At 39.2% G+C, this 27456-nt stretch overlaps 1 protein-coding gene across 4 annotated transcripts in view; it reads right to left on the bottom strand.

The window, feature by feature from the left end:
* The window catches only part of FBXW11 (F-box and WD repeat domain containing 11), a 128616-nt gene that overhangs the window by 79638 nt on the left and 21522 nt on the right, over nucleotides 1-27456 (bottom strand). For 2 of the 4 annotated variants that reach the window (XM_077823654.1, XM_077823655.1), the window contains one exon: nucleotides 25780-25881. The exons of the other annotated variants lie outside the window; for them this stretch is intronic. In XM_077823654.1, coding sequence (XP_077679780.1) covers nucleotides 25780-25881 — 102 coding nt within the window. The remainder of the gene's footprint in view (nucleotides 1-25779; nucleotides 25882-27456) is intronic. 4 annotated transcript variants of the gene reach the window in all.

Raw genomic sequence — 27456 nt, forward strand, 5'->3', positions numbered from 1 at the left:
TGCAGAGCTGATCACAGCATCGGCATGTAACTGCAGCTGGGTGTATCCCTACCTGAATGTGTGCTGTTGAAAGTGCAGGCTGGAGCCTGGAAAAGGGCTTGGCAGGCAGGTCACAGCAGTACAGTGGAAAGGGAGCCCAGGCTGGTGGGTCAAGGGGGGGCTCAGTGGTACCCCAGTTCCAGGTGGAACCCGTCACAGAAGTGCAGACCCCTTTGGAAATCTTAGTCATAGTCCATGGCCCCGCAGACCACAGACTGAAAACCATGGCTCTAATTCAACCACAAGCTGTGGGCTCAGTGCACGACATATTAGGTGATCGTTCTACAGTCCATGTGATGCAGGTCAGACTAAATGATCATAACAGTCTCTTCTGGCCTTAACTATCAATACTAATGAAGTTGTTTAAAATCTGACAACATTGCTTAATATTTTCAGAAATGATTAGTGATTTGGGATGCCCAACTTGATACATCTTAACAGGTCCTGCTTTTCAGGAAGTTCTGCTGGGCAGTCACCCTCCAAAAATTAGACCTTTTTAGGGAGTCTCAAAAGTTGGGCACCCATACATTGACTCAGAATCAACAGGGACTTCAAAATATTGGCCATTATGTTTCTCTGCTTTGAAAAAGTCATTTATCTTTCTGAACTGAGCTCAACTGAGTCTGGTATCTGCAAGCCCTCTCTTCATCCTAACCCAAAGTCAAAGGGATGCGGGCAGGTATTTTACACATTTTTAAATGTTAACAAGTTATCTGTTTAATTTCACTGTGCTTTGATATCTGGTAATTAGCACTGTATGTTTTAACTTTGTTTCTAGAATACCAGCTCTTGCCATATGTCACTAACAATTTAATATTCGAATTTTCTGTAAACATTTGAATTTGCAGATCTGATTCAATATTTAGTAAGCCTGATGCCTCACTGTCCATTTCAGAAGTCCTGTAAACAGGTCATTGCATTTTTTCACCACTGTCCCTTTTTAGAAGAATTGTTGCTGCCAGCAATAGACTCAAAAAATGCCAAATATAATTTATTAAAAACCTTTTAAAACATACTTGATCATTTCTTGCCACGTGTAAGTTTCAGATACTGTACTAAGCAACAGGTAAATTTAGTGCTTTAAAAATCTGAGTGGAAAGCTTTCAAATATTGCCCCCAGTTAGTTTCAGATATACTGGAGCAAGAGATCCCCTTAGATGATTAGTGCAGAAATTTACGGTGGTAAAAAGGGCGCAACTGTGTTTGTTTTGTTTTACTTGATTTTTAAAGATGTATCCACAGGCTAGTCATGAACCTCTATTGCTGCGTTCACTTAAACTAAGAAATTCTCAATAACGGTGTTCATTCCATTTCTGGACTGGAAACTTTCACACAAAAGATTACAGATACCTCACTCTGTGTCCCACTTAAAGCCACAACAGAAGTAACCTCTAGATTTTGGCATATGAATTTTAAAAGCTAAAAAACATGCTAACCTGTAAAGTAACATTTTTAATAAGATGCACTTTACTGCTGATGGGCCGCGTGCCGAAGGTTGCCGACCCCTGGACTAGAGTAATAGAGTAGGTAAATGGCTTTAAACAGGGGCAAGATCAACTTGAAAGAAAATTTTTGTTTACTATTGTTTCAAGTGTTAAGATGGAGACTGGACAAGATGACCAATCGAGGTCCTTTCCAGTCCCACATTTCTACAATTCTATGATTACTTTAACATTAGAGAATTTTTTTTAACATTGCGCTTTTTACAGCACTTTATATAGTCAGTTTCCCTATATATTCAGTTAGTTTCTAGCTTGCTAGCATTTTTCACTCAGTAAGGAGGGGGGGGGAGAGAGCATTTAAAAAAATAGGGAAACATGGGTATTAAAACCACAGCAGCTGGTTCCAAAAGCAGGTATAGTTCCTGAAATTATTTTTTCATTGAAAAAAAAAAATCAGAGTTCAAGTTGACACTGTCCCTTATCAGATTAAAAATGATCTCCTAATTACTTCCCAAAAGAGATATGTCTGAGTAAGAACTGCAGGATCAAGCCTAACACATTCAATACATAACGGTATTTCAGATATACAAGAACTGTGGTTTAACACACTTGATATTCAGAGTGGCTGGAGTAGAGAGATCAGGGCTCAAACTGCTTGTTTCTATCACATTAATATGGTGTTATCTTGCACAAGGACAATCAGTACTGTACTATATAACTGTAGCAATTGAGTCATCCCTGCACAATTGATTACTGAACCATGAAGACCTGCAAAACTTGTAGACTACATACATTTTGGTATACTGCCCACATGTGACCACAAATTTACCTTTTAAAATGTATTTTTCCATCCCTACCTCTCAAAACAAAGCATTGCAGTCTCACGCAGAATCACCTTATTCCCAAAGGGAAAATTATTTTAAAATCTACCAGATACCTAAGGTTAATTTTTTTAAGCTTAGTTCTTACACTTTTCATAGTGCCTGCTGCCCAGCTCAAACTGAAGGTTAAAAAGAGTTGACTCAACACAGAAAACTCTTAAATACTAATGGCATCCAGATGTAAATGGCCAGCCTATGATACTCACTAACAATACTGTACCAGAATCTCAGCAAGTCACATTTGCTTCGCATCAGCAGCTACCACAGCAGTTTCTCTCCAGCACAACTCTAAGCAATAATTCTCTGTTCTCAAATTCATAGACACTCATCGTTTCTTATGTGACTAAAGCCTGTCACACACACAACATGCATACTTCCAAGAAAAGATAAAGATTATTTTCTAATCAGCTATCCAAACAAGACATTTAATCATAAACTCACCCTGTGAAAGCTTTGCTTCTATTGTCTAATGATCGACAATCAAGCTCTCTCTGGAATTAAATTCCTTAGATATATGGACACCATAAAATTATCTAGAAAGGTTTCCGTAAAAGGATGTACAACTTAATAATAAATAATACTCCATTGTTGCCTAGAATGGAAAAATGTAACATACTCCACATAAAATAAAATGTTTTAAAGCAAAGCATTAGCTTCACAATTGAGAGTAAATACCAATGGTATCGAAGATTAATGGAATATTTAGTTATGAAATTGATTTTCTACCTTCACACATCACGCAACTACATTTCAGAAGGGGAGAGGATATGACATGGCAATTTACAAAAATCAAAGTTATTTCAAGATTTAGTTCCCTGAATTATTTTTATTGAATTCAACATACTATTCCCAGTTCTCCTGTGTGAAACAAATCTGATAACCTGGCTTCCTGTGGTTCACCTAATTAATTTTTCCATATAATTTCCAATAAACTTTAGAAACAGAAAATACAGGCCTTTTAAGTATTAAGCAAAGCACTATGGTGGAAAACAATCTTTCCATTAGATGCATGTGGCAATTTAGTTTCAGGAAAGACTTTAAATCCATCAGCTGCATAAAGGATGAATTCAAACTAGTGTAGTAAATGGGACTTGAGTTGTGGATTGCCAATTATGCCTCCTTTCCATAAGCACACTTTTCCTCCTCCTAGTTTCAGGCCCGTTTATATACACCTATTTAAAATATTGGCTTGAAATTAAAATGCATTCTGTAGGATGAGCATAAGATTTATCTGTCAAAAAAAGGATTTAAAAATTAAACGTAAGTTTTTAAAACTAGTATTTTATAATAAATGCTTTCTGAATAGCAAAAGGAAGTGTGTTTAACAGTTTTCAGCAACCTTTTAATTTCCCTATAAACAAAGAGCAGAGTAGAAATCTGATGGGGAAGTACTAGATTAATTTAAAAGCTGATTATACTTATTGGTTGTTTACCAATAAACGTGACAAAAGTAACATCAATCTTTGGAGGAGGTTCACATAGATTTATAGATATACTCTATTACAGAGAAACAACAAGGAGTCCGGTGGCATCTTAAAGAATAACAGATTTATTTGGGCATAAGCTTTCGTGGGTAAAAAAACCCACTTCTTCAGATGCATCTATTACAGATTTTGCTTTTCAAAAGTCCTCCATATTTTAAGTCTAAATTCTATTAGAACTTCCATACTAAGGCATATCTAAACCAAGGAGGCAGAAAGAACAGGCAGTCCCTCCTACGCAATACATAAATCTGTTGAAGCAGAGTGCAGTTCAACATCCTCTTAATACTCTCTTGGAGGCAGAAAGGCAAGTAACTAAGTCCTCGAATTTAGGAAATATATTGGTCAGGATCAGGGGTAAATATATTTGCAAGCTAAGGGGCCTTAGCTGAAGATGTGAGCAGTGTTTCCAAGGTCCTCTTGGGGGATTATAGGCTGAATCCATGGTTCAGGTTTATATGTGAAAATGAGCTTAGTGATCTCATTTTAAACCCCACTTGTCCACAAAACCACCAGTCTCCCAACTGGCAGAAAATACACAATCAAGAATGGTCCAGGATAGAACATGTGTGGCTTAGGAATGCTGTATAAAGAAGATTGAACAGTGGTTGCCTGTATTAAGGTGGTCCTATAAATTCCCCAATTAAACAGGCACAAAATTCACCAAAGTAAAAAAAATATATATATTTATTCCAGATCACTATTAAACAGTTCTTTTCCCAATTTATGATTCTCTTAATTTCTGTATACCTACTATCAAAATACCTTTGATCATATTCTTCCATTTTATAAAACTTACAAAAAGCCAGGATCTCTGAAGCAGTTTTTTTATTATGCCCATGAACAAAATGGTGCTGTAGGGGAGAAAAATACAAATAAAAGAGGAGTACAAGCATATAACTAAGCAAATGAATTGAGTGACAAGTACATACACTGCATTCTGAAAAAAAGCAGGTGAACAAAAGATAATTTAAGTGATTCGCAGTCACATCAAAACTACCACATGTATTCAGTGTCAAAATTTCACTGCATACTCCTGGATTGAAAAGTCAAAGCAGCGACAGTTTTAACTATATATTCAAGACTGTTTTCTTTACAGACACCCCAATTGTTCTTCCCAGTTTTCAGGCTCAGATATTTGCACTCCTTTCCTCCGCAACCCCTCTCCGTCTCCCTATGAAGCAAAATTGCATCCGCTGATATTTGTTCTTGTTCCTTCCCCCTCCTCCCAGTGACTGGCAGTTTAAATTGGTAATGTAAAGAGATAAGAATCTATAATTACTTTATCCAACCTTTGGGATGCACTGTGGAAACTAGAGAAACCAATACAATCCACCAAATTCCAGAATGCATATCCTTTTTGCTAGCCCTCATTTTAATTTGTTCATTTTAAAAATTTCTTTTGTTAGAGTAAACAAGTGTGGGAATAGAAGTGGACAGGAAAGTCTATATAAAGATGCAACAGTATCAAGAGTGAAATATGAATAATGCACAATAAAAAAAACTAGAAACAGTTGGCTGTTCCAAAAATAGGGCCATGTCTCCTATAAATCCCATTTTTCTCTAAAGACATGTTTAGACTTAAGCTTCACGTCCAGCATGGTTCTTTGGATTCTTGTAATAAGGTTAGAGCAAATATTCTTTCAGCGTTTTATGCCTTTTTATGTTAGTCTATTATAGATTTGACAGCTCACTCATTGAGTTGTACCCGTCCATGATATTCCTCTCAGCCACAGCAATCTGGCCAGTCACCACTGTAAGTATACTTTTGTAGTCATGGCTAGTTGGGCATCCAAAAACACAGAAAATTCCTAAAGGACTTTAAAGCCGTGGACTGACAATTTAAGGACAGATGCCAACAGTGGGAGATGTTACAGAGGCTCCTAATTCTTCAGAGCCCTTTTTGCAATCTTCCTTGGGTTCAGCTTTAGCTGGTTTTTCTTCATTCAAGTGAAGATTTTTGCTAGGTTTTAAAACTGGGTAACTGGACTCTTTAGATTTAATACAAACTAGATGATGGGGGCCCACATACTGCAGGCCCTTCATCCCTAGTCAGCTCACCAAGTCTCCCATCAGTTTCAGAAAGATGTTGAATTATATGGGTAAAAGTAAGCACTGAGACTCTGGAGGTGAAGGCTCTGGAGGTCGATGAACAGTTAGCCTATCTCTGGGGTCAGTTTGAATCATTTCAAGGAGCTTATGTTTATCACAGAGCTTTTTGGACACAATGGAATCAAATGCCACAGAGGTCCAACAAGATGAAGAGGGATACAGTTCTCTTGACTATGAACAGGAGGATGTTATTTAGATCAACAACTGCTGTCTGTGCCATGTCCTGATCTGGAGTCTGACACAGATCCAAAATAACAGCTGCTAATAGGTTGCAATCGAGCATTTTTGCCAGCTTCTTCATTAACCAACTTAGAAAAGGGAGAGTAGTGACTGCAGGCTGGTCTGCAAAAGTCTCATGTTGAATGGCTGGACTGTATATTTAAGAGTGAATGGCAACTTTCATAGGATGTACTGACTACCTGTTACAGAGTAACAGCCGTGTTAGTCTGTATTCGCAAAAAGAAAAGGAGTACTTGTGGCACCTTAGAGACTAACCAATTTATTTGAGCATGAGCTTTTGTGAGCTACAGCTCACTTCATCGGATGCATACCGTGGAAACTGCAGCAGACTTTATATACACACAGAGATCATGAAAAAATACCTCCTCCCACCCCACTGTCCTGCTGGTAATAGCTTATCTAAAGTGATCATCAAGTTGGGCCATTTTCAGCACAAATCCAGGTTTTCTCACCCTCCACCCCCCCCCACACACAAACTCACTCTCCTGCTGGTAATAGCCCATCCAAAGTGACAACTCTCTACACAATGTGCATGATAATCAAGATGGGCCATTTCCTGCACAAATCCAGGTTCTCTCACTCCCTCACCCCCCTCCAAAAACCACACACACAAACTCACTCTCCTGCTGGCAATAGCTCATCCAAACTGACCACTCTCCAAGTTTAAATCCAAGTTCAACCAGAACGTCGGGGGGGGAGGGGGGGGGAGGAAAAAACAAGGGGAAATAGGCTACCTTGCACAATGACTTAGCCACTCCCAGTCTCTATTTAAGCCTAAATTAATAGTATCCAATTTGCAAATGAATTCCAATTCAGCAGTTTCTCGCTGGAGTCTGGATTTGAAGTTTTTTTGTTTTAAGATAGCGACCTTCATGTCTGTGATTGCGTGACCAGAGAGATTGAAGTGTTCTCCGACTGGTTTATGAATGTTATAATTCTTGACATCTGATTTGTGTCCATTTATTCTTTTACGTAGAGACTGTCCAGTTTGACCAATGTAAATGGCAGAGGGGCATTGCTGGCATATGATGGCATATATCACATTGGTGGATGTGCAGGTGAACGAGCTTCTGATAGTGTGGCTGATGTTATTAGGCCCTGTGATGGTGTCCCCTGAATAGATATGTGGGCACAGTTGGCAACGGGCTTTGTTGCAAGGATAAGTTCCTGGGTTAGTGATTCTGTTGTGTGGTATGTGGTTGTTGGTGAGTATTTGCTTCAGGTTGCGGGGCTGTCTGTAGCAAGACTACAAGCCGTCAAGAACACTATCCCCGATAATGTCACGGCTAACCTGGTGGCTGAACTTTGTGACTTACCCATAACTATTTCACATTTGGGGACAATGTATACCTTCAGATCAGCGGCACTGCTATGGGTACCCGCATGGCCCCACAGTATGCCAACATTTTTATGGCTGATTTAGAACAACGCTTCCTCAGCTCTCGTCCCCTAAAGCCCCTACTCTACTTGCGCTATATTGATGACATCTTCATCATCTGGACCCATGGAAAAGAAGCCCTTGAGGAATTCCACCATGATTTCAACAATTTCCATCCCACCATCAACCTCAGCCTGGTCCAGTCCACACAGGAGATCCACTTCCTGGACACTACAGTGCTAATAAACAATGGTCACATAAACACCACCCTATATCGGAAACCTACTGACCGCTATTCCTACCTACATGCCTCCAGCTTTCACCCTGACCACACCACACGATCCATCGTCTACAGCCAAGCTCTGCGATACAACCGCATTTGCTCCAACCCCTCAGACAGAGACAAACACCTACAAGATCTCTGTCAAACTTTCTTACAACTACAATACCCACCTGCGGAAGTGAAGAAACAGATTGATAGAGCCAGAAGAGTTCCCAGAAGTTACCTACTACAGGACAGGCCTAACAAAGAAAATAACAGAACGCCACTAGCCGTCACCTTCAGCCCCCAACTAAAACCCCTCCAACGCATTATTAAGGATCTACAACCTATCCTAAAGGATGACCCAACACTCTCACAAATCTTGGGAGACAGGCCAGTCCTTGCCTACAGACAGCCCCCCAACCTGAAGCAAATACTCACCAACAACCACATACCACACAACAGAACCACTAACCCAGGAACTTATCCTTGCAACAAAGCCCGTTGCCAACTGTGCCCACATATCTATTCAGGGGACACCATCACAGGGCCTAATAACATCAGCCACACTATCAGAAGCTCGTTCACCTGCACATCCACCAATGTGATATATGCCATCATGTGCCAGCAATGCCCATCTGCCATTTACATTGGTCAAACTGGACAGTCTCTACGTAAAAGAATAAATGGACACAAATCAGATGTCAAGAATTATAACATTCATAAACCAGTCGGAGAACATTTCAATCTCTCTGGTCACGCAATCACAGACATGAAGGTCGCTATCTTAAAACAAAAAAAACTTCAAATTCAGACTCCAGCGAGAAACTGCTGAATTGGAATTCATTTGCAAATTGGATACTATTAATTTAGGCTTAAATAGAGACTGGGAGTGGCTAAGTCATTATGCAAGGTAGCCTATTTCCCCTTGTTTCCCCCCCCCCCCGACGTTCTGGTTAAACTTGGATTTAAACTTGGAGAGTGGTCAGTTTGGATGAGCTATTGCCAGCAGGAGAGTGAGTTTGTGTATGTATGGGGGTGGGGGGGTGAGAAAACCTGGATTTGTGCAGGAAATGGCCCACCTTGATTATCATGCACATTGTAGGGAGAGTGGTCACTTTGGATGGGCTATTACCAGCAGGAGAGTGAGTTTGTGTGTGGGCGGGTGGAGGGTGAGAAAACCTGGATTTGTGCTGGAAATGGCCCAACTTGATGATCACTTTAGATAAGCTATTACCAGCAGGACAGTGGGGTGGGAGGAGGTATTGTTTCATGATCTCTGTGTGTATATAAAGTCTGCTGCAGTTTCCACGGTATGCATCCGATGAAGTGAGCTGTAGCTCACAAAAGCTCATGCTCAAATAAATTGGTTAGTCTCTAAAGTGCCACAAGTACTCCTTTTCTTTTTGTGACTACCTGTTAGGAGTTCCAGGTATTATCTATACTCTTACCATCCAGGGATGACAGGGCCAGAAGTAACAGGTGGCTGTCCCAATTGTGTCATTGTTTCTACAACTGTTACGTTTGTGATCAGAGCAGCTTCTTGGAAGGATTGATAGTCCTGCTCTTAACTTATTCTTGATGGACCAGGAGATCATTCCTGATCTGGGGGATGATCTTCTGTGAAATAGGGTTATTCCTTTCAGTAAATGGTGCTGTGCTCTGGGATTGAATATATGCAGCTTGGGTTTACAGAGTGATTTTCAGTTTGGAAAAGTTCTGTGGGACATGGCTTTGTCGTCTCTATGGCACTTTTACAGCCATGACAAAGCTATGGAGAAACTGTGTTCAAGTATCAGACCGAATTTTTGATGCATTCACTTGAGCTTGATGTCCTGCATGGTTCTTTGGATTCTGGTGATGTTACAGAAATATCCTTCTGGGATTTTATGCATTTTTCACTCCTATTGTTACTCATCTCTTCAACAGATTGTTATATGCTGGAGACAGAGGGTATGATTTTCCCAGTTTTGTGCACAACTGTGCATGCAATTACCACAGTCATACACAAATGACAAGCTATTTGGATTTGGCTCATTGTCTCACTAGTTTTGTTCTTCAACTAGAATAGGCCTTTAAGTAATAGCTGCTGAACATCTTATAAAACCAGAGAAACTAAATCCACTGTTATTCAGTAACAAATATTTTCTGCAATGAGTTCCATGAAATATTCTCAAAGGAAACCACTTAAAAATATTTAATTAAACCTTAATTTTCTTTGATACAAGCAATATTTAGAATTTAACTTTTCTGTCCAACTAAAATTTCAGTTTAAAAACAGAGCCCCTAGCCCACCCCACATAGTGTTCTGATACTCTAAAGTTGTCAATTAGTACACTAATTCTAGATGATCTATATAAATGCATTCACCTCCAACTTTAATCCCACTACCATGACACAATCCTACAATTAAAGATTCCAATGCCATGTCAAAAGTAGGGAAGATCAGGTCCATTTCTTTAAACTTTACGTATTAGTCATCATTAATAAATCTGTGTGTTCAGTAGCCTAACCCAAGCGCAAAACATAATTTTTTCCCCTCAACACATTCATATTCCCTACAGACACTTGTTAAATTATCTCCTTATTTATTAACTAAATACAAAGGCCTTGATTTTAAAGAGTAGAAACATTTTTTTCCCCCCCGATTGACTTAATTTTTACTCACTGTTTCCTCCTCTACAAGCACCTGACTAGATAAGGAATTCTTTAAAGGGCATTTCTCGGCAGACATGTTCTTCTATTATTTTTAGAAGTAGGTCTAACTGCATTAACATGTTTTTCCAAAACTTGCAAACTTACAGCTAGAAAAACACTTAAGAAATCAAAAGGAAAAAACATGAATTTATACAAAGTATTTCTAAGATGCCTATCATGACAGCCTCAAACAGTAATGGAATGTATTGCTTTCAAAGTAACTGAAGAAAGGATATACATGTCAAACCCAATCATTTCCACTCCTCCCGAATATCTATTGAAAATTAAAAATTCTTCAACACGTTCTACAATGGGATTTTATTAACAGTGTACAATAATATCTTTATCCTCTTTCACGGAGGCATGTCCCTTGCCCTGCCCCATAAAAAAAACAAGCTCCCCAGCCCTCCAGACTTTGATATCACAGTGACTGGCCAAATCATGTCCACTAGCAGAGGGATCTAGTTACCTCTGCAGGAATTTTAATCCTTGCTATGGACTAAGAAAGCATACACTGGGATGGTAATAGAAGGAGCGCCTGTAAAGGCCATGGAGATACAAGCTGGTCCAATGGAGAATTCCTAGACAGTCACTAGAAACAGGATGAGATGCAGATCACGGCCTCTCTTGCACCGAGAAACATATGTGCTTGCATTAAGACTGAATGATCATGTCCGTCCAGGCTTCCAGGTGGATAATTGCAAGGGTCTGAGTTGGCTTTTATTAGAAAGCAACTATTTTCCAAAGTGTGGATCATATCCCCATTTACACACTTTCCCTTTCCTCAGCCAGGGGAGGTTTAACATCTAAACATTTCTTAGGAAGACCGCTAAGGCAGTGAAGTCTTTTATATAGACATTTTGGGATAAGAAATAACCCAAAAGATATAGCCCGGCCCTGAAATGCTTTTTCCTGAAGGCATATGGCAGAAATCCATGGAAACTAAGATGGGCATGCACAGAAACTATAGATTCCTATCCAATGGCCACCAGGATAGTCTGGAGTGTTTCCATCTTGGATTTCAAGGTTTTGGGACATGCTTGTTCAGAAATGTGAGGTACTGAACTGCTCTACTGATCACTAGGGCACTAAAACAGGATGTGATACAGACTACAGCTTATCTTGTGCTGAAGAAACTCATCGATGAAGAATCTGAAGGTGGTGTGAAGGAAGCGGATGCACATCTGATCACTTCTGTGAGGTTTTATTTTTTTAGGCTGGAGACAGGAACAAATTTATGTTAAGGATCCTGACCAATTCTATTAAATCTTTTTGGATAGTTTCTAAAACTCACTTGCCTGATGTGGTGAGAAGCCATTTCTTTTCCATGAGGAACAGGTTGTTCTCCCACTTTGTAGTGAAAACTTTGGGAGTCAGACTGTTTAGTCATGAAAGTACTCTGTCCAGCAAATTCACATCTGGAGAAACCTTCCTCTGCTGTATCAGTTTTACCATACTTGGCTGATGGGTTTCGACAAAAGTTTGTTCAGTTGTCTCTGTTATATTCTATTAGGTTGAGAAAGATCTCTGAACTTACTGAAGGATTCCACCACCAGTTAGTCAAGCAGCTCCCCAAAAACCTCTCTGCTTTAATATACTTGATACAGCTCGGAGTTGAGTGCAGTTGCCTCCTCCCCAGGATCTTAATCACTCATACAGGATAGCTCTACATGGCAAGAACTGCAGTGTATCCAGTGAGTTGAGAGAAACTTTGGAACAGACTACCTTTTAAGTCCTTTGAATTTTCTTAGCTTTACAATGTAGGGCTTCCAAAAGAGCATCTGTCCATCCACGAATGGCCCCAGAACAGCAAGCTGACACTATTAATGCTTGTAGGGCCATCAAGGCTGCTTCCTACCTTCTCCCAAACGAGCATTCCATCCTTCTGTCATGGGTTCTTTTGGTAGGACATCGGCCAGTGTGTATGCAGGGTAATGTATGAGTCCAATTTCAAATCCTAAGTAAATTTTTTCTTTCATTGTTTCACTGCCTTATCTTCCTGCTCCTTCTTCATTTCTCCTGTGGAAGTGACAGACCAGCAATAACCCTCCCGGGCAGAGCAGTCTAAAAATACACCTGCAAACAGTCTGTTCTGCATTTCCTCATTCTCTCATGACAGAGTTGTACTTCCTCTCAGGATAAGTACGCATATTTTTCCTAGTGCTTTTACTTTTGGTTTTCCTTTCTGTGACCTGCACAGCAGTTTGTCACAAGAAGGCCCCAAAAGGACAATGATAACCTACTTCGGATTTTATAAATTGCACTCTCCCCTTTGGCTAATGCCTCAGTTTTAGTTATCCCAGTCACACTGTGGAATGCCAAGGTTGAAACAGCATTATACCAGTTTTCTCCGGCAACTGGCCCTGTAATTATTTCTACTATTTTGGGGCGCCTGAAGATTCTTTTCCTGGATTTATAAAGGAAGAGAAATGCAAGATACACTAATTTTTCCTCAATGGAGTCAAAAGATTTAGGTGGGTGGTCTTTTAAATCTCTGATGATCTGACCATACACCAGAGAAAAAGATGCCTCTGGATTACTGGGGAGGATCTCAAAAACAAGGCGCTTTACCTAGGAGAGAAAATCTCATGATACCACCACTGAATATGAGGCTAGACCAGATGGTCAGAACCTCCTTCTTCCAGTAAATCTTGATTCAGGCTGGGGAGGGTGTGAATTTGAGTGTCTGGCTGAGAGGATCCTAAGCAATACACTGACTGGCACACTACTGGTTGAGAGCTGACAGGCCTGAAAGGAAGGCCTCTTCCCCACTAGCTGTTAAGTCTATTGGGCTAGTTTTGCTTTGTAATTTCTTCTTCTTTTGGGGGATGGGATGGGTTTTTGCTGGAACTGAGGACACCGATCAGCTGGAGCTGCAATCAATGGGAGCGGAACTGGTTATGGTAGTTTGCGTTGCTTTTGAAGAACTACCCATGGATCACTGATCTGTGCTTGAGAAAGTAACTGGGGTACATTTTTCTGTAGAGGCTTCCTTCTTCAGATTCAGTGACATGCCCTTTCCAGGCTGAGAGAAGGTAAAAGCCCTGGGTCTTAGTAGCAAGAAAATGGACAGAACCTCATTCTATGAAAGGGGATAAGCTGAAGCAGATCTTTGGTTTATTTTTATTCTTCTGTTTGGCCTGGAACATTGAAAAATGGCTGGTGCAGAAGGGAGAAGTTCAGTGAAGTTTCTCAGTAGGGAGTCAAAGAAACAGTCTTGCCCTAGGCACATAATTCTACACAAAACAGCCCTACATGCAAATAGATGACAAAACAGCTATTGAACTGGTAAATGAATTTACTACAAATTTTAAAGAATTCAAAGGCAGCAAAGAGGTCTATGTCTGCACACTAACAGCTGCAAAGGCAGCGCAAACTGGAAGGCTGTTTAGAGGGAGACAGCTAAGTCCTTGACAGGACTGGTTTGGCTCTCAAAGCTGCAAGCAGGATGAAGATCCACTGAAAGGCCCTTGGTTCTGCCTGTGCAAGTGTTACTCTTCGTAAATTTACAACTACTTACATCAGGTGAGATAGGTAGACTTTGTCCAGAAATTTACAAATTAGCAGTTTGCCAGGCAACCAAAAACCCCACCCCCTAACAAAACCAATTGTAATTACAACCACCTGTAAGATGGCTGTACAGTGAAGACTACACATCATCTGGAAATGCTCATATTTATATATGAGCAACCTAGCCACATCTTATATCCCAGTGTGTTGTCTCTACCTGCTCCATCTGCATACCATAGAGGGTGATGAATGCAATCTGCTCCGTTTGTTACAAATTAGGTGGGATTTTCAGTTGCCTAACGAGTTACTGACACAGTCCCCTCAAATGGTCAAAATTTGGCCACTGTCCCAGTAAGGATATTTGTAAACTTAACGAGCATTGGGGAGAACACTGAGATATAAAATTTATACAAGTGTTAATACAAAAGGCTTCCTAACTTTAAAACAAAAGTCACAGAACAGCACCTCTGCTCTTTTGGTCAGGAAATATACTGACGAGGATGCTTTAGTTCACAGTAAGATGCTAGGGCAGCAGGACACACTAGGTACATGGTAAGACAAGTAGAGCAAATAATCACTCTCGTCTACTTAAAAATAAACAGATTTATTTAATTAAAGTCCTAAGTGAAAAGAATCACAAAATGTTTAAAGAATCACTGAAGGAAGTGCTTTGACAGCACTTAGTATGATCTACTGTCTGAGACCAAGGGCAAAGGAAGAGTATGAGCTTGTTAATCCTACATTATACGTTTGTTTATTAAATGAGTATAAACACACAGTAACAGATTAGGCTCAAGAGACAATTACACAACACATCAAGAAGTACTTTCCCTCCCACCCCAGCCCACCCCGCCCAAGAGGTTGCAAAAGTAACTGAAGACTGCAAGGGCTGCAATTAGACTACTTCAACATTTTTATAGTAAAAAAAGCTGGTGTCAGAAGATGCAAAATTACAACATATATTCTATTACAGAAACCCTAGCCTTAGAATAATCTGATGTTTAGTCACTTGTAGTTTTTCCAACTCCTCCACACACACACAAAACCACGAAAAGTGAATTGTCCAACTACAAGAAAATGGAGTCAGCACTGTGTATATTATAAATAGAGTTTCTGGATAAATAATATACACAGATATTCTTAAACTTCAAACTTGACTGCTTTTGAAAATTCCAAAGTAATTAGACAAGTGATTGCCAAAGATACAGCATATTTTTAAGTATCAGGGGGTAGCCATGTTAGTCTGTATCCCCCAAAACAACAAGGAGTCCGGTGGCACCTTAAAGACTAACAGATTTATTTGGGCATAAGCCTTCGCGGGTAAAAAACCACTTCTTCAGACGCATGGAATGACAATTATAGATGCAGGCATTATATACTGACACACGGAGAGAAGGAAGTTACCTCACAAGTGGAGAACCAGTGTTGACAGGGCCAATTCAGTCAGGGTGGATGTAGTCCTCGCCCAATAATAGATGAGGAGGTGTCAATTCCAGGAGAGGCAAAGCTGCTTTTGCAATGAGCCAGCCAGTCCCTACTCAAGCCCAAATTAATGGTGTTAAATTTGTAAATGAGTTTTAGTTCTGCTGTTTCTCATTGAAGTCTGTTTCTGAAGTTTTTTTTGTTCAAGTATAGCTACTTTTAAATCTGGTATAGAATGTCCTGAAGATTGAAGTGTTCTCCTGCTGGTGTTTGTAAGTTATCATTCCTGATGTCCGATTTGTGTCCATTTATTCTTTTATGTAGGGACTGTCCGGTTCGGCCAATGTACATGGCAGCGGGGCATTACTGGCACATGATGGCATATATAACATTAGTAGACGTGCAGGTGAATGAGCCTCTGATGGTGTGGCTGATGTGGTTGGGTGCTCTGATGGTGTCACTAGAGTAGATACAGGGACAGAGTAGACAACGAGGTTTGCTACAGGGATTGGTTCCTGGGTTAGTGTTTCTGTGGTGTGGTGTGTAATTGCTGGTGAGTATTTGCTTCAGGTTGGGGGGCTGTCTGTAAGCAAGGACTGGCCACAAAAGCTTATGCCCAAATAAATCTGTTAGTCTTTAAGGTGCCACCAGACTCCTAGCATATTTTTAGATTTTCATAAAGCATTTGATATTAGCTCATTAAATCTTACATGCAAAATTAGTTTGAGTTGACTGGCACAAATATACTCATGAACTGTAAACTAACTGAAGGTCCGTAAACAGAGAGCAGTAGTAAATGGCAATATACCAAATCCAGGGGAGTTGTCTAGTATTTTATCAGAGATCATTGAGAGATCCAAACTTATTTAACATCTTCAGCAACAATTTAAAAGATTGAATGCATGTTAATGAAATCTGTATTAAAAGCATGAGGACAACAGAGGCCTACTGAGATCAGAAATACAGGCACCCCCCCCCCCAAAAAAGGAGATTCTGCTCAGAATAAGGTAAGGAAATCCAGATTTTGGGGCCGGGGGGGAGGGGTGGGAAGGGGGGAGAGAATCAACAGACAAGTACAGCTGGGAGTAAGAGAACTGGGAAGTAATAATGCTGAAGGACTGGGAAACACTGGACTAATTAGACATGATTTTGCAACCTGATCTATCCAAAAATAGGCCAAAGCAATTTGGGGCCATATAAACAAAGGCATGTCACAGGACATGGAAGTAAATAGTCTCTATACACAACTCTGGTGATACTGCATCTTCATTACATTTAGTTCTGGATATCTCTGTCCCAGAAAGAGGCAGACAAATTAGATGGAGTTCAAAACAAAGGACTAAAAAGAACAGAGGCAGAAAGATTAAGAGAACTACTTAGATCTTGGCTAAACAATTATTATGGGATTGGGATAGAGCCAATTTATTTGAAGCGTGTATACTCCAAGAAGGAAGATTTAAGTCAGTACAAGGCAGAAACTAGAAGAAATTCTGAATTTCAACTGAACATAAATAGATATCCTTATAGTGAGATATTAGACTGCTGAACACTCTCAAGAGAGATGGTGGATGCACTATTGGGCAAAGCACTAGAAAACATACTGAAGACACATGTATCGTCTAATTCCACATGCTGTTCCTACAGTTTAACAACTACAATCATAAAATGGTTCTCATAGGAAGACCTGTGATTAAAATCAGTTACAACTTCTGAGAAAACTGTAGCTATATTCACTAATTTGCTCCTTATTTCACCTAATGACTGACAGCTACTATAACAGTAGTCTCTGCTTCTTGTGGAAGACCGTCAAAAGCAGCGTTTCAAAGATTGGCTGGAAGGGCAATATATAGTGATTATACTAGGCTTGGATTTCAGATAATCACCAAGACCGTAACTTTTTCCACACTGTTCTGGACAGGACAGCAAATAGCATAAAGCGCTGCTATTGGGCCAGCACTGTGAGAGGATATACAGAGCTACTACCTCTTGTTCATGGAGTAGAACCTGTGAATCATGATGGACTGCTTGGATGTGAACAGGTGCATAACTGGGAGCTCAGAATTCCTAGGTTAGCAATTTAAAATGTCACTAGGGAAGGCTCAGGTGGTTCTACCTCCTGCCTACTTAACAATCATCTATAGAACTGAGCTTTTCTTCCATGTGTAAGAAAAATCTTAGCTCATTTGAGCAGGAAAACTGCTTTCTTGTGCGGACAAGAGGATTTGATGCCCTCATTCTTTCAAAGGTCATAAGGAAGGATTGCCCATTATCACCAAAAGATGGTGATGTTTCAAGTGATCTTTTAGTGAATGCCAGACAGATGACCCCAAGCTCCAGTGATCTATATTCCAGGACGCCTCTTGCTAAAGCCAGCAGACCTGCAGCATAAATTAAGACAAATGAGCCCCCCATTCAAACGTGCAGGCCACGTGTGACCAGATTAGAGTTAAAAGTCCTGACTTGAAAAGGCCCTTCGAAGATCTCAGGAGATAACTGCAGGTCAAATCAAATCTTGCTTTGTGAATGTGAAGAGGTGTCTGCAAAGATTTCTACTGCCCACTATAGTAAAGATCATCTGTGGACTTTGATCTATGTTAACGTTGTCTATACACCTCATCAATTATTGGGAGCGGACCACATCCACCCTGATTGAATTGGCCCTGTCAACACTGGTTCTCCACTTGTAAGGTAACTCCCTTCTCTTCATGTGTCAGTATATTTATGCTTGCATCTGTAATTTTCACTTCATGCATCTGAAGAAGTGGGTTTTTTACCCATGAAAGCTTATGCCAAAATAAATCTGTTAGTCTTTAAGGTGCCACCAGACTCCTCGTTGTTTTTGGGGTACAGACTAACACGGCTACCCCTCTGATACTTTCCCTTCTATTGAGAGGTGTTAGATATATGTCCTGAGAAACAGCATCCATTCCAGAATTTCAGTCTCTCCATTCTAAATTTTAATTTCCTGAAATATTTGTTCACTGACTTCAGGACCACAACTGCTCAATTCTGCCAGACTGCCTGGAACCAAAAGAAAGATGAACAGGTCTCTTGGTAGCATTCCCCTTTCAAGACTGATGAATTTAAACCCATTTGGAAGTATTTATCTGGGAAGATGGGAAACGGAACATGTTTGTTTTGTAGATCTTTGAAATTTTATGGGAAATGGCCAGCAAAGGCTGTACATCTCCCATCTTACCAAAAAGGTGAAGGCACAGTTTCTGAATACCAGAAGAATCTGTTCCAGAAAGGCCCCAAGTCCTCTAAAAGATGGGGGGCATTACCCACTGTTCTTGTTGCAAAATGGTCATCTTTTGAAGCTGGGTCTACCACCTGTCCTGGTCTACTGTCCTCAGGAACAGCACCTATGATCTGTGGAATTTTAAAACGTAGCTTAGAAGGGTTGCTTACTTCTGTAAGATCTAAATTTGCCCCTGTTGCCTGGAAAATGGGACAGACCTTCATCTGCCACCTTAAAACACTACTTTGTCAAGGAGTTCCCTGGTAATCCTATCCTCAGCCTATTTAAAAAAAAACAAAACAAAACAAAAAAAAACCCACAGATATTCTACCTGGATGCATGCCTATCACGTCCTAATCTCAGAGCTGTCTTCTCGCTGCTTCATTAACTGCTCTTGGTCTGGAAGTGAAACAGAGTCTAGGAATAAGTTGGATACAGAAGCAGCAGCTAAAAAAAAAAATCTAAAACAGCAGTGCCTTCAGGTCTGATTCTTACTGATAGGTAGGTGTTTAAATACTTTCCATCTAAGCTCAGATGGAAAGCAGGTAGATGCAAGAGAGGCGCTATTGTTACAAAATCTAATAATCTGCCTTCTGAAGAAATAACAGCTACATCAACTTTAGGAGGGTCATGCAGCTTTGGTTTAGTTTTTGGCCTTCTAATTGAGATTTATATTTGAACATTCTAGTCAGATTTGATTACATCTTCTTGCTATCAATATTAAACAATGATAATCAGCATTTCAATATTAACTCTCACAAACCCCTAAAGATGTGTAAAATGAATGATAATTCTTACCTATCAGAATGAAAAACAAATATTTTATGATCTGCTCGAGGCCATGGAGGAAATCATTAGCAGAGTCAAAATTACTACTCACTAGTGCTTGGCTTCTCACCGCATATTCAATCCACCTGATTAAGTTTTTTTTTAAGACTGGTTCTTTATCAACTAGAATCAGAAGATGATGCCAGGATACGTATTACTGAGTGATGACATGGATTGAACTTTATGTCCTAATTCAATATCTAATCATGAAACTGCCTCTGGAAGTTTTTAATAAGTTTTCCTTCAGTTGTCTGGATGTTCATAGAAACCTATTTCTTAAAACTGCACAACCACAAAAATAACACTTTGGAAAAGGCGCACAAACTGAGCTGTGACAGACCACCAATTACCACTTTCTAACTTGTGATATTAAGCATGGAGGGAGGGTTTGTAGGGAAGCAGCCTGTCTAATTACACAGTAAGGGACTGAGTCAAGAGGACTGGTTTCTGTTCCCCACCTACCACTAACTCACTGTGTATCTTTAGACAAGCCATGTAACCTCTGTGTGACTAAGCTGGTCTGCCTAAAATTGGTTTGATAACATATCTCTAGCTCAAAGGTATGTTGTGAGAGTTAATGTTCATACAACTTTGTCAGCCACAAATGAAAGGCTCAGTATTTCATTTTTAACTGAAAGAATATTTGTTAATATATGAAAAGTTCCATTATCTGTACTGACATTTGGTGTTTGAATAATAGACCCAAATACCACATTATTATTTTGGGAAGCTACTTTTGTTATGAAAGAATACCAAAAGGGAGCTTAGGCAAGTGAATACTAAATTGCACTTTGTTGTTTAACAAAAAAGCAGACTCTCTCTACTTTGTTTTAAGAGTGATGGTACTGAATCTTCACACTACTAAGTTTTCATTTGCTTTACAAAATACACTATGCGCCATTGATAGACCTACCCTCCGTGAACTATAGTTCTTTTTTGAACCCAACTATAATTTTGGCTATCACAACATCCCGTGGTAATGAGTCCCACAGATTGTGAGGCAATTAATGGTGAGGCAGACAATTAACCCACTGTCAGGGGGGAAAACCCAAAAATTAAGGTATGGGGAGGGGTACTGTATTGGAGATCCCCTGTTGGAAGGGATAAAATATTGGAGACACTGGAGGCTGATATAAAAGTTGGAGCACCTGAGCAGGATCCACACCGAGACCCCAGAGAAGATCCTACCACCCTCCCCTTTCTGGGATATTGGAGAGGCAAGCTGGCTTTTCACATGGGCACTGGCCCTCCCTGGATTCTTTATCTGTTCATGGCTAGTAAGTTTAGCCCTCTGAAACATCTGTTTAAGTTTCCAAACCTTGTGTGTGGCTGCACAGTGAGCATAGGAGTGGGAAGGAATACTGATTGAATAGTTAAGTACTTTTTGTGTTATTTGACGAGCTCTTGCTAATCTACAAATATATTTCTTGAAATTTGAATACTTGTGATGTCTTGCTGCTGTTGTACTAGCCCTTGTAAAGTCAGATTATTTTAAAATAATGAAACAGAAAACTGAGTTACAATTAAATACAGTACACAATATTTTACCCTTTACAATGCAGGAGCACGGCTTTGGAGAAGCATGGCATCAGCTTTTTCTCTCCCTGACTGGGAGGCATCAGGTAAAAATTTCAAGACTGAGATAAACTCCCAAAATTCTGGATGTTCTTACATTAACTACTATGTTATAAAACCAGAAATAGAACTAGTGGCTCAACACAAGTAGGTTAAGTTTACTAATCTCTCATTTAGGTCCTGGATACTGCAATCAGATCCATGTCAGAGGAACAACTGAAGTCCATGTTTTTTTTGCACAGGTGCAAGGGTCCACCTGTATGGATTCAATTCCAAGATAACACCTCTAGATGGTAAACATTTTGGGTGCACGGACAGTCTATTTTAAGCTTGTAAAATGGCCAAGAAAATGGGGCCCCAATATTTATAACGAACAAGCAAATACTTACATAAGGCATTTCTAATATATCCATCTTAATAATAAGCGCCAGATGACAATATTTCACTTAGTAAATGTGACTGAGACTCTCCAAATGATTTTAAATGTATTGAGCAATAGAGTAGCATGGTACAGAATTCAGCTTGCAGAAATGCAAAATAATGCATGTTGGCAAAAAATATTTTTTTTCCATATACACTGATTGAGTCAACTTGGAAAATCCACAACAGACTGAAGATGCCTGACTAGCATGCCACAGCAATGAAAAACAATAAATTTGCCTGCATGAAAAAAGCATAGCAAATAGATGAACAATGGTCAGCTCTCATTTGGAGAATAAGATCCAGTTCACTGGCTTCAAGGACTTTTGGTCAAATCCTACGGCTGGATTTGAAGAGGTTTTGGATAATTTTATGAATGCTAATGACATTTCTCATTATGCAAACTAAGGTCAGAGTAAATCTAATCTCAGGATTCATCTTTTAAGCTGATCATACTTTACTCTTGAAGCGTTACACAATTTGAAAAGGTCAAAGATTCAGCGAGGGCTCACTGAAGTCATTCTTCAATCACACGCCATTGAGTATTCACTTCTTCCTCATTCTGGTCTATTCTCTCATCTGTGCAGGAGGTTTTTGTGCACATAATGCAAATAGGAGTTACCTGTGTAACTTTTAATTCTCCTTCTGAAACTGCATTAGCCACTGCCCTACTTTTATTTGTCCTGTGGGAACATGAAGCACAGCTAGTGTATATACTCTAATTCTTTTTACCTGAATACTGATTTTTAAAACAACTTAGACAATCTAGCCTAGAAAAAGTGAAGGACAATCAATGTGTCTGCTATCATAAGAATGAAGACAAAGTCAGTTTCACTTTCAGATTCCCAGTGTGGCAGTATTTGGGTTGCAGACATCAGAGGGAAATTACTTCCTTAAAAACAAATGTCCTATTTTTTTTTTTTTTTTTTTTGGATGCATACCACTTGTCGTGATTTTGTAAAAGCTGGCTTTTCCAGAAATTTATGTTTTGGGTCAAATATGAATGGTCAGTGATCCTTAAACAGGACCCTGCCAAATCTTATGCCATTTACAGCTCCCACTAAATTATACCACACATTTTCTACACAAACTGTCAAAAGAGTTTATCCAAAACAGAAAGATACCGAGACAATGCTCAAGCTCAGAAGCTGCAACATACAGGACTAATGCCAGGGAGGAATTTCTACAGAGTAGATCTCCAGAGTTGAAACGGGAATCATACGCTGTAAAAACCACTTCTATCCCTGCATACAATACTGAACCCACTCTGGCCAACTTCACAATAATCCCATCAGTGGAGATGGAATCTGAACATTCAGACATTATTGGATCTTATTAGTGCCATCTGCTAAGACTAACGGATACTACACCCTGTGCATGTTGTGCTCTGACATTAACATTTCACTGCAGTTACATGTAATGACTATTTGACATGGCAGCTAAAATTAAAACAAACTCAGATGAGAGCTCACAAATACTAAGTATCACAAATTGAGAAAATGTTTAAGGGCTTCATGATGTATGTCCAGACATCACAGATTCACTAGCTAGTAACTTGCATAATTATAACATGTCACATCAATGATATCGCACAGATTTCCAGATTCCAATGTGGCAATCAATATACAGTATATTTCTTAACGTGCTCCTTTAATGGTAAACTATAGCATAAAAGGAAACATGGCCAAAGTGAGTGTCCAATATAATGAATATACTGCACACAAGCTAATATACATTCTCCTCTAGTCTAAATTTCTATCTATAGACTTTATAGAGCACCATACCATCTAGTTGTCAGATGACACTATGAAAGGTTATCTAGTAATAGCTCTGATTTTGTATCTCTTTTGTATATTTACTAGTAATGATATCCACTGGACATCTCATATGTATTCTTGTATTAATATTGTGAATCGTTTTAATTAAGTTATGGGGAACACCACTTGGCTAAGTTGATTTTTTGAACATACTGACTAATGACTGAAGTGTCTGAAGAGCTGATTACAAAGAGTTTGTGATAGTTTTGAAGCTATTTGAGATTCAATGGTAAAGGATGCCTCGCAGTATCTGAACTTTAAGTCTGCTACGAGTGAATGGGTGTAAACCCTGTGTGAAATAACATTGAATTTGAACTTATCAGCTAGGTTGGGCTGTATTTCTGAAAGTTTACTTCTTCACCATGTGGGGATCCTGCAATAGTTTCTCCTTGAGATCTGCAGCCCAGCAAACTGATATCTTAAAGGGTCCAGTAGGGTAAGTGTTGCTTTAGACAACCTTCCCATTCTGAAACCCAAACTTCTCAAAGTGGGTCGCGAGGGTGGCTGAGGGTTGTGATATCAAAGGCCTCTCAGAAGCTGGTGAACTAAGGGAAGAGGAGCAGCTCTACCAACTATGAGGAATACTATTTAAAGGTGGTACACAGGCAGCTGCCTCAGCCCCACTGCTCACAGCAGTCAACCACTTCCTAAACCTATTCACTACCACCTTCTAACAAGCCTTAAAACAACAGTATAGGCCACCGAACCCACCACTACTTTATACCACGCAGCAGATTTCATCTCCCTCACCACTGCCTACCAGCCCCTTCAAAAAACCAACCATGATTTCTTTCTGTGAACCAAATTCCACAATACTTCACAGCCACAATGGATTGTGGATGTAACTGAAGGACTATGGTTATGACGAACACCTGCAGCTGGTTTTGGAGTCCCACATGGAAAAACTGAGAACCCCTGCTGTTAACAGTACAAAAAATATTTCCTCCTACTTCAGGATGTGTCATGGGTCTGGGATAAGGTGGAGACTGGCTTGTATTAAAGCCAAATCATGAATACAATAACGCAAGCACTGTAACACTACGGACTGGAATTTCCATTTCAGTCAACCTATGGTCAGATTTTACAATGTTAATCCATCTTGGATTATGCTATCCAACCCTAGACACATAGCAGGGAAGAAAATTCTCTTACTTTTACATTGAGTTTATTAGCAATGCTTTCAAACACAAGTCTTCTGAAAAAGTGATACTTGAGTTTTCCTATTATTGTTTACATTTGTATTGAGATAGAAGCATTCTGAAACTTTAAAATGAGAACCTCAAATCTACCAGAACTAAAAAAAGATGGTTTCTTGAAATAAGAGGTCATTTGCAGAAAGATTTATTTCATTGAAGGGTGTTCACTTAAATTCAAAGAGAATCTGAACTGCTAGGACTTCTATTCACAAAAGCAATTCCTTCTGTTCTTAAATTCCTGTGCACATGAAACAGGTTGCACCACTGAACTCTGCTCTTGTTTAATATTTTAACAATACAGATAGAGGAGAGATACTGACAGTATACATTTGCGCTATTAAACATTTTATGTATTAGTGTATAGTACTTAAGAAAATATTGGTTAGTCTCTAAGGTGCCACAAGTACTCCTTTTCTTTTTAAGAAAATATTATAGAAATTACTACATATGCTCTCTATTTCTTTTCAAAGTTATGTTTCTTGTGGATTCAAAACATTTCACTCATACCAAAAATACAAACTACTTTTTTTTTAATTTGCTATTTTGTAAACTTGCTCTGCCCAAACAATCGTAAAGACAAATTCTCCCCCCCATCCAGTCACTGCCTATAAATTAGGCAGGATTGATTTACACAATTTACTACAAATGAAGAGCAAAGGAATTTAAGATTTATTGGTCTTGCATTTATAGGAGCTCCCATCTTTACCATATTATCTTTTTTTAAATCAAGAACTATATAAATAAATAAGTCAAAACAGCTCTAGGACTGTCTGCTAACAAAACTGTTCTGTATTCAAACATGCACAATGATGGTAACAATGATGTAACCAGGATCACACTAATAAAAATCTCTTCCTCCTTATGAAAATCAAAAATTGTATTATAGGCCATTTAGAACATTGCAAGTAGTTTTTAAAATAATTGGCAAAGCTCATGAAAACAAGTTTTTAAACCAAAAATGAAAAAGCAAAATGTAACAGGCAACATGCACAACTATACTATTTGTATCACAACTTCAAGCAATAAACACAAAAGCTCACCACCCCCCACTGAAAAAATAATCAAGTTCACACAGAGCTCTCTTAATGATTCCTAGAAGAACTTAGGTAGAAGATTTCAGAGAAGGATGCACAAAAAACGTTTAGCAGACTTAATTTGATTAAATAGAGCCCCGAGAGAGTTTAACAATGTTCACAGTATACGCATAACACATTTACAACAAGAAAGAAGAAAGGCACCTGGAGACATCTGACACTGGGCATGCTCTGCAGGCATCTCAGTGCGCACATGCTCTCTACCAGGTTGGAGCAGCCTAGCCACAAAGACCTTGGCACAGAACACTGCAGGGTGACAAAAAGGAAGGAAGAGAAGAAGCAGTTAGATGCCACAAATCACTTAATGCAGGCAACTCATTAGTATGTTAAAGTGGACACGTATTTGTTTACTTCTATGTTAATCAACGATTAGGGACCAACAGCAAAACAACTACGGAAGATTCTTTTAAAATATGTTATCCCTCTGTCACATAAAGCCTAACGAGTTGATTTACACAACTGCTCGCTCCTAGCACCTACTTGAATATTATAGCCTACAAAACACAGTACCAGAATTGTCACAATTCATTTTCAACATATTCTGCTCTTGAATTAGTTCAGAATCTTGCATTCGAGCATTGTTATGGTCAGAAAAGTGACTACGTAAAAGTGGCACCTTCTTAATCAATCTGCTTCATGTGTGTACTCAGTCATACTTGATTTAGTATAAATTTTTATGAATTCTTTTTAAATTTTGCATTGTCCTAGGACACAGGACTAATGGCTTGTCTTCAATAGAAAAGGTGGAGTCATCAGAATACAAACCTGAGGCACTGGATTAAACTAACATGGTATTACACAAGACTTAAGTCAGACTTTAGGTCCACCCCATTGATTATGTCAAACACAACCTGCCCCTGTTTAGACTGGACCGCAAAGTCTCCTTTAAACATCATGTTAGTTAATACAACCACTCAAGGTCATTGTCTAATTTGACTGCATTTTCTAATAAAAAGAAGCCCAAGAAAAGAGCTGAATTTTATTCTTCCTCAAATATAATTTTTTTTTTAAACAAAAGTATAAACTGCAGGGCAAAATTCTGCTCTCAGTTATACATGTGCTGCTATTCATTGAATGAGTTACTGAGAAAAAATAGTGTTCCACCATAGGCATAAGTGAGGGAAGATTACTGGTAATGACAAGGCAGAAAGAACGAGTTCAACTACCAGATTCCAAGTTGTTGGCACTGGTGGTTAGAAAAGAGTTTTTACTTGCAAACTGGGGCAACGTGATGTGGAAGTCACACAAAACTTTGGAATCTCATTATGCCATATTTCAGAGAGTTAATTTTCAGGATTTACCAGTACACTTAAGATATAGAAAAAGTAATCAAAAGGATTCAGTTATTCACTACTGAGCAGCAGGTAAACCCAACTCTACGATCGGCACAGTCCTAATTTTCAATGGCTTTTCACATTCACAGGTGCCCTATTTAGCTTTTGTTATAAACACCAAGTCACATTCATTTAAAAACTTGCCAAATTAGTTAGTACATCGAAGTTAAAGCAGCCCATTATGAGGCCACAGATGAAAACCTTTGAAAAACAGTTATTGTGCCAAAATTTAGAAGGGGTATCCAGAGCAAGAGAGGTTAAAACCATATTTTCTTATAAGTTCCCTTATGTTTTTCAGTTCAAAATTAAAATTCTTTACACTGTGCTAAAAAATAAAAACTATGAAGGCCAAAAATACCATGATTATGGCCAACCTCAGAACTTATTCATATTTTCTCTTCTACTCTGAATGTATTTGAACTGTGCCTGAAAAGATATGACTGAGTAGATGCATACATCTCATTTACAGATGTAAAACTACAAATGT

The sequence above is a fragment of the Eretmochelys imbricata genome, chromosome 8 (assembly GCF_965152235.1).
Source record: "Eretmochelys imbricata isolate rEreImb1 chromosome 8, rEreImb1.hap1, whole genome shotgun sequence".
NCBI lineage: Eukaryota > Metazoa > Chordata > Testudines > Cheloniidae > Eretmochelys > Eretmochelys imbricata.